General features: G+C 42.9%; 1 protein-coding gene across 1 annotated transcript; it reads left to right on the forward strand.

The window, feature by feature from the left end:
• The first annotated feature begins 325 nt into the window (after window positions 1-325).
• On the forward strand, window positions 326-10,610 carry LOC110528492 (keratin, type I cytoskeletal 18). The gene is made up of 7 exons (XM_021610596.3): window positions 326-852; window positions 2,404-2,486; window positions 7,291-7,447; window positions 8,201-8,365; window positions 8,820-8,945; window positions 9,324-9,544; window positions 10,445-10,610. Exons 1-7 carry the CDS (start codon window positions 370-372, stop codon window positions 10,476-10,478), a joined length of 1,269 nt encoding a protein of 422 aa, XP_021466271.1. The 5' UTR covers window positions 326-369; the 3' UTR covers window positions 10,479-10,610.
• The last annotated feature ends 576 nt before the right edge of the window (window positions 10,611-11,186 follow it).

Below are 11,186 nucleotides of genomic sequence, written 5' to 3' on the forward strand. Positions count from 1 at the left end.
TCCATATGTGTTATTTCATAGTTGCGATGAATTCACTATTATTCTACAATGTAGAAATTAGGTGTGTCCAAACTTTTAACTGGTACTGTATGCTTTTCATTAGATGCATGCAAAAAAACAGGGGAAATAAGGAACCGAGCGAATGAAAGCATGAGAGAAGAGGGAGGAGAGTAGGAAAGAGAGGATGGGGGTGTGGATGTAGGCAGGGTCTTGGAGGCTGGCCTGCGAAAAAGAGAGAGAGGATAGTTGTGTAGGGGGAGTATTAGTTCTCCGGTTCATTCTACCCGAGTCACTCTCTCTGTATCTCAGCTCAGTCTCCTCTCGCTCTCTCTCTCTTCTCAATTCCTTTTAACTCCTCCATCAGCAGTCATGAGTTACAGACCGTCCAGCAGCCACACCTCTTTCCAACGCTCCGCGCCTGTGTCCTCCTACCGGGCCGCCAGCACCTATGGCGGGGCCGGAGGCCAGGGCACCCGCATTTCCTCCACAGCCTACGGGGGCCTCCGCAGCGGTGCCCCGGCCAGCTCCTCCTCCTACTCCACATCCTCCTTTAAGGTGAGCGGCGGTGGTATGGGCATGGGTGGTGGCATGGGTGCCGCTATGGGTTTGGGCACGGGTGGTCTGATCAAGACGACGGCGGCAGGTGGTGGCGGTGGTCACGTCATGGGAAACGAGAAGGGGGCCATGCAGAACCTGAACGACCGTCTGGCCAACTACCTGGAGACGGTGAGGAACCTGGAGCAGGCCAACGGACAGCTGGAGATGAAGATCCGAGAGGCCCTGGAGAAGGGAGGACCAGATGCCCGCGACTACAGCAAGTACAGCCCTATACTGGACGACCTGCGCAAGAAGGTGGGGGTGTGAATGAGAAAGAGAGAGAGCAATATGGGGTGTCTTGATGTAGTATTACATTCAAACAAATAATAATACAGTATCATTACAAGAGTGATAGAGACAAAGAGAGAGTGACAGAGAGAGAGAGAGAGAGAGAGGGTTGATAATGTGTGTAGAAAAAGGCTTAAGGTGAGGAATTTGTTTTGTCTTTTGTTGCTTCAGATACGTGTGTTCATAGATAATCCTTATTTGATTAACCTATAAATCAAAATATCCATGTAATGTCACCACTGTTGCAAATTTTCTGTGAACTAAAACCCATATGGTATGAGAGATGTCCCTCCAATAATTAATTTAAGCATAGTGAAAATTATTTATTCACCCATTTATACTTTGCTTCTCACTCTTTCTGTCTTCACTTCAACATTTCTGTGATGAACCCTGCTTTGTAACAACTGCCTTATAAAATGTCCTAACAACTGAATAGAGGGTGGGGCCGGATGGGGCAGATATCCCCTTTCCTTCCCCCTCTTTCCCTAGTTCCCTCACTCCTCAAACTGGTCAAATAGTTCCTCAAATGAATCCTTTGGTGGAAGCAGTGAATCATCATCAAAAAACTGACCAAAACCCATAAACAATGTTCCAAGATCGTTTCCAACTCGCCAGGTCACTCTCCTTGGTTACTCTGGGGCGTAGTGTGGTGTGGGAGGGACCAGCAATGTGAACCAGATGTGGTGTGACAACACACAAAAAGAATCCCCTGTGAGATTTGAAACACATGGTGGGTGTGCTGGTTGTATAACCATTATAGCTCCACGCAGCACAGTCAAAGTCTCTGTAAACTACTCACAGCACAGTCAAAGATCTCTAAGAATTCCAACAAGATCTCATGAATTCCTGGCAAAAACAGACTTTTGTCCAAAAGAATTCAGAGGCCCTCTATAGTTTATGATGGCACTCTTATGATGAATGTTAGCCTTGTTCCACTTGCCGGACACATAAAGGGACAAGAGGTTCCTTTTTTGTGTGATTCACACCAGAATGCCATGGTAGAAACACACAGATATTTTGGGGGGGAGGGGGGGGGGGACTTTCTTTATGGTTTTGTGGGGGACAGGAAGCCCCGCCTTTGTCTATTAACAATGAAAATTGAGAACAGATTCAGCCCTAGAGAGAGAACTCATTTTCCTGTTCTTCCATTTGTGGTTCCTCTTTTTTCTTAGAGACATGTGACGGTAACCATAGATTCATTTGTGATTCACTCAACCTGCAGTTTCAATATCACTCCCCTGAGAGTCTTAGATATAAAATGGTGGTGATGAGCAGCAGATCCCGTGATCTGTTTTAGTTCTGCTTTTTTTACTGCCAGCTCATCTGTGTATGACACACACAATTATAGTTAGAATTAAGAAGTGGGGCCTACAGCTTTCCTCTATAACTGACATGGATTCAAAAGTTATGTTAAGTAAAGCATCATAATGCTCACATCATCTGCAAAATTGTCCTCCAAAAGATTTAGTCTGTTATTGTCATGTATTCATTAGCATTAACAATCTTTTTCTCCCATAGGTCTTTGATGCGACAGCGGACAATGCTAGCCTTGTGCTCCAAATCGATAATGCCCGCTTAGCTGCAGATGACTTCAAAGTAAAGTGAGTTTACCACTGTAAATTACATCTTTCTGCACACTGGTTGAGCCACAACTTTGTATACAGACTCTGGAGAGGCGAAGGTCGAGAGTTACGAGTCCTCCGAAACACAACCAAACCAAGCTGCACTGCTTCTTGACCCAATGCCCACTTAACGCGGAAGCCAGCCATAACAATGTGTTGGGGGAAACACCATACACCTGGCAACCGTGTCAGCGTGCACTGCGCCCATCCCACCACAGGAGTCACTGGTGCGCAATGGGACAAGGACATCCCTACAAGCTAAACCTTCCCTAAACCGGACGACGCTGGGCCTATTGTGCGCCACCCCATTGGTCTCCCGGTCGCGGCCGGCTACGACAGAGCCTGGACTCGAATCCAGAATCTCTAGTGGCACAGCTAGCACTGCGATGCAGTGCCTTAGACCACTGCACCACTCAAGAGGCCTCCCTCCCCAAATTCTAATGATAATAAAAAGGAGGGAGAGAATCAAAATTGCCTTCAAATTAGTGTCTGAGTCAACACATTTTGGTTGAGCAACTGACTAGATATCCATTTTCCCTTTCATAGTGAACTGAAACACGGCAGCCATTTTGTGCCTTCACCCCATCTTTTCGAGACCTTGGTTCAAGGTTCAATCTGGCATTTTTGTCAAAAATGAGATAGTCACATAAATTATCTTAAGAAGGTTCTTCAGATGATTGTGAAGTAAAATATTTAAATTAAATAAACTACTGTACATTTTAAATGAAAAAAAAAATGGAAAACTAGAAACGTATATCTGCATAAACCCATTTTAACTTGGCGCTATAAGGTTTTATCTGCAATCCAATCACACGCCTGAATAAATACAAATGGACCAATCAGAACACATGTCTTTGCCATGTCCCTCTAAGTACGATCTAGGCTAGTTTAGCCAACAATAATGGCAACAACAAAAAACACTGTCAAAAATCTTAAAGTAAATTATGTTGTCGCATCATTGTTCAGTGATGACAGTAATTTCTCTGTTGATCATGATGCATTTCTTAATGTATATTATGATGTGTTCTGACTGTCTTGCAACGGCGAAGTTGTAGTTTAGATATTGGGGGGACGGACGAAGAGTAGACAACTTCTTGGGTATGACACTCCAAGCTTGGCACACCTGTATTTGGGGTGTTTCTCCCATTCTTCTCTGCAGATCCTCTCAAGCTCTGTCAGGTTGGATGGGGAGCGTTGCTGCACAGCTATTTTCAGATCTTTCCAGAAAACAAAGCCACGCCTGTGTTGTCTTGGCTGTGTGCTTAGGGTCGTTGTCGTGTTGGAAAGTAAACATTCGCCCCCAGTCTGAGGTCCTAAGCACTCTGGAGCAGATTTTCATGAAGGATCTCTCTGTACTTTTACTTCTTTATCTTTGCCTCGATCCTGACTAGTCTCCCAGTCCCTGCCGCTGAAAAATATCCCCACAGCATGATGCTGCCACCACCATATGGATGGTGCCAGGTTTCCTCCGGATGTGACGCTTGGCATTCAGGCCAGAGTTCAATCTTGGCTTCATCAGACCAGAGAATCTTGTTTCTCCTGGTCTGAGAGTCATTTAGGTGCCTTTTGGCAAACTCTAAGCAGGCTGACATGTGCCTTTTACTGAAGAATGGCTTCCGTCTGGCCACTCTACCATAAAGGCCTGATTGGTGGAGTGCTGCAGAGATGGTTGTTCTTCTGGAAGGTTCTCCCATCTCTACAGACGAACTCTGGAGCTCTGTCAGAGTGACCATCGGTTTCTTGGTCACCTGCCTGACCAAGGCCCTTCTCCACTGATTTCTCAGTTTGGCTGTGTGGCCAGCTCTAGGAAGAGTCTTGGTGGTTCCAACCTTCTATTTAAGAATTATGGAGGCTACTGTGTTTATGGGGACCTTCAATGCTGCAGAAATGTTTAGTATCCTTCCCCAGATCTGTGCCTCAACACAATCCTGTCTCGGAGCTCTACAGACAATTCCATTGACCTCATGGCTTGGTTTTTGCCCTCACATGCACTGTCAGCTGTGGGACCTTATATAGACAGGTGTGTGCCTTTCCAAATCATGTCCAATCTATTGAATTTCCGTGGATGTAGAAATCAAGTCCGGTCTGGACTGCACCAAAGCAAAACCTTCAAAAAGCGTCAGCGTCGTTCCATGCATACTGAGGTGCCTGTTGTGTTGCCTGAAATTTAATTGTATGAATGCCCTTCTATGTGGTAAGCCTACCATTTGTAAAACACCAAAAAAAGGACTACGACTGACCGTGCTTACTGGGGTGTAGCCTACCATGCCGGCCAGCAATGGAATTGTATGCCCATTCATGTGGTAGGCCCACCATTTGTCAAACAGGCATTTGCTTTATTAGTCCTGTTTCCTGTGACTAATTCATTTGGCTATTTAAGCTCTGAATATCAGCTACCCAACTTTATCAGGAGTTATCGTAAGCCTGTTTGTAATGTGTTTACACAGTTGGAAATGCAGAACTATTTAATTTTTTGCTATGATCAGCTTATCAAAAATGTACGGATACAAACTTGAAACCACTGATCATGACAATGAGGTGAAACCCCAGGACAAAAGTTGTTTGTCAATTCCATATTGTCCATTTTACTTTTACCTATCCTGTTTTTAGGATGTGTTGTTTGTTAACATGACAGCGCATTTTTATTTGATTGGGTGCAGTTTAGGTTAGGTTACTTGATCGGAGAAACCTGCAGGATGTAAAAAGTGTCCGTCTCATTACATCGTCATACATTTTATCTCCAGCCGGTAAGATTTACCGTAAGATTTGAATGGAGAAAGCTGATCCGAGCGCAGTGCTCCCTTTCTTTCGATCCTACCAGTATCGACACATGCTCCAACGACTCACTTAGCGGCCATTGTCTCTGTGTGGTGTTTTGGGAAAGGCATGTTACATCTTTGGCCATTGTAAGAAAGGTGCATCATTAAAACACACGTAAGTCTAAGTTCCGTCGCTATCGGGAATCCGGGCCCTGTTCTCCCATCCCAGTTTCACCCACGCTATCTTTGTATTATTCTATCATTTATGTATTCAAATAGTTACACTTTTTTTTAACTGAACATGACAAATTCAGAAATGTTAGATAGAAAATAAAAAAAGAAGATACATTTTTACACTCCGCACTTTAAGTACCTTTAAGGTGAGGGTTATGAAAGAAGACTTCACTACAAAACAGTTCAGAGATCTGGGATGTGAAAACTTTGTTGCTTAACCTTTCTGATCTCCCCATCCCGGATCCGGGATCGTGAATACAGACTCAAGCTCATTACCATAACGCAACGTTAACTATTCATGAAAATCGCAAATGAAATGAAATAAATATGCTAGCTCTCAAGCTTAGCCTTTTGTTAACAACACTGTCATCTCAGATTTTCAAAATATGCTTCTCAACCATTGCAAAACAAGCATTTGTGTAACAGTATTGATGGCTAACGTAGCATTTAGCATTAGCATTCAGCTGGCAACATTTACACAAAAAAACAGAAAAGCATTCAAATAAAATAATTTACCTTTGAAGAACTTCAGATGTTTTCAATGAGGAGACTCTCAGATAGCAAATGTTCAGTTTTTCCTGAAAGATTATTTGTTTAGGACAAATCGCTCCGTTTTCTGCGTCACGTTTAGCTATGAAAAAACCCCTGTATCCAGGATTGTGTAAATCTATCAGCAAGCTCATTAGCATAACACAACGTTAACTATTTATGAAAATCGCAAATGAAATGAAATAAATATGCCATCTCTCAAGCTTAGCCTTTTGTAAACAACACTGTCATCTCAGATTTTCAAAATATGCTTCTCAACCATAGGAAAACAATCATTTGTGTAAAAGTAGCTAGCTAGCGTTAGCATTTCGCGTTAGCATTTAGCGTTAGCATTAGCGTTAGCATCCAGCACGCAACATTAACAAAAACATAAAAGCCTTCAAATAAAATCATTTACCTTTGAAGAACTTCTGATGTTTTCAATGAGGATACTCTCAGTTAGATAGCAGATGCTCAGTTTTTCCAAAAAGATTCCTTGTGTATTAGAAATAGCTCCGTTTCATACATCACATTTGGCTACCAAAAAAAATCCGAAAATTCAGTCCTCAAAACGCGAACTTTTTTCCAAATTAACTCCATAATATCGACTGAAAACATGGCAAACGTTGTTTAGAATCAATCATCAAGGTGTTTTTCACATATCTCTTCATTGATACATCGTTCTTGGACACATGCTTTCTCCCCTGAATCAAATGGTAAAGTAGAAGCAGCTGGCAATTGCGCACCGAATTCGACGCAGGACACCAGGCGGACACTTGGAAAATGTAGTCTCTTATGGTCAATCTTCCAATGATGTGCCTACAAATACGTCACAATGCTGCTAAGACCTTGGGCGAACGACAGAAAGTGTAGGCTCATTCGTTGCGCAATCACAGCCATATAAGGAGAGAATGGAAAACAGAGCTTCAGAAATTCTGCTAATTCCTGGGTGATGCATCATCTTGGTTTCGCCTGTAGAATGAGTTCTGGGGCACTTACAGACAAAATCTTTGCAGATTCTGAAACTTCAGAGTGTTTTCTTTCCAAAACTGTCAAGAATATGCATAGTCGAGCATCTTTTCGTGACAAAATATCGCGCTTAAAACGGGAACGTTTTTTATCCAAAAATGAAATAGCGCCCCTAGAGCTCTAACAGGTTAATATCTCAGAACAATGCTTTTCTCAGATAAAGTCCCAAGGTCACAATTTCCAACTATTTCATGTCAACAAGGAGTGTAGTGACATTCTCCCTATGCCCACAGGTTTGAATCTGAGAATGGCATTCGCCAGTCAGTGGAGGCAGACATTGCTGGGCTGAAGAAGGTCATCGATGACACCAACATGGGCAGGATGAACGCGGAGAGTGAGATCGAGGCCGTGAAGGAGGAGCTCATCTTCCTCAGGAAGAACCATGACAATGTGAGCTATAGTATTAATATTGAATATCCACATCAAATTATAATTTTAAAATTAATATTTGTATTGTATTTGAATAGGTTGAAGACTAATATTATTATTGGAAGCGTCTCATGGGGGTGATTCTCAAGACTTAACATGCTCAATTTGAGCTACTCCAGGTAGCGACATTGCAGGCTAGCTCAGTGCTGCCCCTTCTCATTGATTATCTCAAATTGAAGGCATACTGAGGTACTGCAGGCTGCCGGTAGCAATTTGAATATCCTTATAACTTCTTCTGTGTGCGATTTTCAAATAGTTGGTTCAAGGACATACATTTGGTGTGATAGAAGCAAATATTGGTACCATGACCGTCTTCTGAAAAAAAAATGTTTACACAAATATTGCCAACGAAGATTGCCATTTTCCCATTCACTATAATGGGGGATCCTGCTTTCCGAAAACAACAGCCTGCAGTACCTTGGTCGGTCTTTAACTTCATGGCTTCAATGAGACGTGGCAGTTGTTCTCCCCTGATTGAGATTGAATGTCCATGTCAAACAATGTAATATTTGCATGAAATAGAACATTTCCAGACTAGATTTAAGAATGATATAATCCAGGAAGAATGATGATAACGTGATAACAAAATCAGAGTAACCTCATCGCTAGCTATGAACTTTTCACAGTTGGTCAATTTTGGAATGCCTTACTATTTCTCATGCCTCTGTCTCTCTCTCTCTCTCTCCCCCTTCCCTTCTTCCCTCTCTCCAACAGGAAGTGACGGAGATGAGGAACCAGATCACTCAGTCGGGGGTGCAGGTGGACGTGGACGCCCCCAAGGGTCAGGACATGTCACTGGTCATGGAGGAGATGAGGGCCAAGTACGAGAAGATGGCTCTGAAGAACGCAGAGGACCTCAAAGTGTGGCACGAAAACCAGGTTTGCCCATCCTATCTTTACAGTGTTCAGAAGGAAAGAAGGATGGATATGTTCTTATCATAACTTCATACATACTAACATTACACACCACATAAAGTACAGGTTTGGCTGGGGTAAGAATAAATAAGAATTTGTTCTTAAATTACTTGCCTATTTAAATAAAGGTTTAATAAAATAAAATAAGTTAATAAAAATAAAGCCTATAATACTCTGTTTTTGATCCGCAATTGGAATTGAAATGGTCTACCTCCAATATAAAAATGTTTATTTGCAAAATGTGTAGCTTTCCAATAAAAACTTGTTTTGTTGCACAAACCAGTATCATATCTGGGTAGTCTAGTCACACAACAAAAGCCTGAACTACAAAACATGAATTCACCTCTCAAGTTGACTCAGCTTCTCTCCCTTTCTCCCTCCCTCCCTCCCATCTCTCTCCCTTTGTGCTGTGGTATAGATCTCAGACGTGCAGGTGCAGGTATCACAGAACACAGAGGCCCTGCAGGGGGCCCAGGTTGAGATGAGTGACCTACATAGACAGCTACAGACCCTCGAGATTGAGCTGGCGTCCCAACAAAGCTTGGTAAGATATTCTTTCAATATGATGATAACATATTTCAGTTAAATTCCTATATTCTCCAGAGCAGAAATGGAACTGATAGTAACCCCAGTATGTCCTCTATGTACAACAGAGGAGGCTGGTGGGAGGCGCTATGGGTGGATGTGCTCATTGTAAGGGCTGGAATGGAATTCATGGAATGGTATCAAACACATCCAACAAATGGAAAACACATTTGACTCCATTCCGTGTATTCCGTTCCAGTCAATACAATGAGCCTGTCCTCCTATAGCGCCGCTCACCATACCTTAGCCATACCCTCCATATCTCCAAATTCCAACATTCTAATAATCCCAATGTCATTCAACAACATTCCCAAAATTCTCCTGTTATTTCAAACAGAAATCCTCCTTAGAGGACACCTTGCATAACGTGGAGATGCGTTCCAACATGGAGGTGGAGAAGTACAATGCCATCCTCATCCGTCTGGAGGGCGAGCTGACCAACCTGCGGGGCAACATCCAGCATCAGGGCCAGGAGTATGAGGCGCTGCTCAACATGAAGATGAAGCTGGAGGCCGAGATCGCCACCTACAGGAGCCTGCTCGACGGAGGGGACTTCAAGTGAGTGAACGAGGGGATGAGGGAGATTGGTCCAATCCTAAATCAACCCGTAGACCAATTAGATAGGTATAAGCATTATGTTCATAGCTCCACCTTCCACCTTGATAGGCCAGGTGGAAGTTTCATCATATTGGTTATTCCAATCAAATCTTCTCAGATCTCCACAAGTGCATGTGACATAGGGCCTGAAGGTTGATTTAGGATTGGGCCATTGACTGACTATTGGGGTGCATCTTAATAGTCTAAACCTGCTTCCTCTCACCTAGATTTGTTTCCTTCATGTGCACTGATTTACAGACACATCGATAGGTGGATGTTAGTTAGGCAGACTTTTCGCAATCCAGTTTGTTGACATCAGTGAAGGAAAGAAGGCGAGAATGAGAGGAAGCAACTTTACACTATTGAGATGCACCCTTAGCTCTGAGAAGTGTTGAGCTGATTGAGATGAAATAAAATGTTTATTTTTAATCAGTTATCACGCAAGAATAAGAACAAATAGTTGAGGGTCAAATTCTTGATTCAATCACAGCTATGCTTCAAGCTCAACTACCACAATACGCCATGGTGCATGGATCAAATCAAATCCAGGGAGTTAAACAGAATATAATGAGGTGGGGGTGACATTTACCATGAGTCAAATACTTGGAAGTTGTGACAAAGTCAAATGGCAGAAACACGAAATGATTTTGGACACATCTGCAGCAAGTAGGCCTTGTATGAGTGAAATATAGTACTTTGGAGCTTGAAGCAGAGCTGCCATATCTGTCTGCGCCATCTTACTAATGTGAGTGGATGAGGTAGTTTGACGCCATCTACAGTATAAACCAGGTATAGCATGATTGTTTGTCCTGTTTATGAATGAATGTCCTGTTTTTGAATACCTATTTTTTTCTATTCCAGGCTCCAAGACGCTATGGATGACCTGAAACCCTAAGGGAATGAGGCGGGACAAAAGTGATGACCAACTGTCAACTTCATGGAGAGAGATACCCACAGACACAGAGGAGTCAAACCCATCAACCCATGTCATAAAAATAAAACCTTGATGCAATGGTTTATAATTTAACGTGTTGTTTCTGATATTTATACCTAACCACTGCACTGAGCCCATTTTTTTTATTTTACCTTTATTTAACTAGGCAAGTCAGTTAAGAACAAATTCTTATTTTCAATTACAGCCTAGGAACACTGGGTTAACTGCCTTGTTCAGGGGAAGAACAACAGATTTGTACCTTGTCACGTGCATATCTCCCAGCTCGGGGATTTGATCTTGTAACCTTTCAGTTACTAGTCCAACACTCTAACCACTAGGCTACCTGCCAACCCATTGAACTGAGCCTATTGAACTGAGCCCATTGAACCGGGCCCATTGAACCGGGCCCATTGAACCGGGCCCATTGAACCGAGCCCATTGAACCGGGCCCATTGAACCAAGCCCATTGAACCAGGCCCATTGAACCGAGCCCATTGAACCGGGCCCATTGAACCGGGCCCATTGAACCGGGCCCATTGCGAGATTTTAGGAAAGCTTAAAATTTATCTTCTTAATGTGATGGATAGAAAACTGTAATTCCCTTTTTAAATTATGGTTTATTATTTATAGTACGAAGCACGGGCAATCAAAAAGTCCCAAACTCACAAA

This window comes from Oncorhynchus mykiss, chromosome 7 (genome assembly GCF_057628025.1).
Source record: "Oncorhynchus mykiss isolate SJ-2025 chromosome 7, ASM5762802v1, whole genome shotgun sequence".
Classification (NCBI taxonomy): domain Eukaryota; kingdom Metazoa; phylum Chordata; class Actinopteri; order Salmoniformes; family Salmonidae; genus Oncorhynchus; species Oncorhynchus mykiss.

What these genes read in the sequence shown, in the direction of transcription:
- LOC110528492 (XM_021610596.3), top strand. Translation starts at nt 370, where the DNA reads ATGAGTTACAGACCGTCCAGCAGCCACACCTCTTTCCAACGCTCCGCG. An exon ending in TCAGGAAGAACCATGACAAT is followed by an intron (nt 7,448 to 8,200) that starts GTGAGCTATAGT and finishes TCTCTCCAACAG; the next exon opens with GAAGTGACGGAGATGAGGAA. An exon ending in CTCGACGGAGGGGACTTCAA is followed by an intron (nt 9,545 to 10,444) that starts GTGAGTGAACGA and finishes TTTCTATTCCAG; the next exon opens with GCTCCAAGACGCTATGGATG.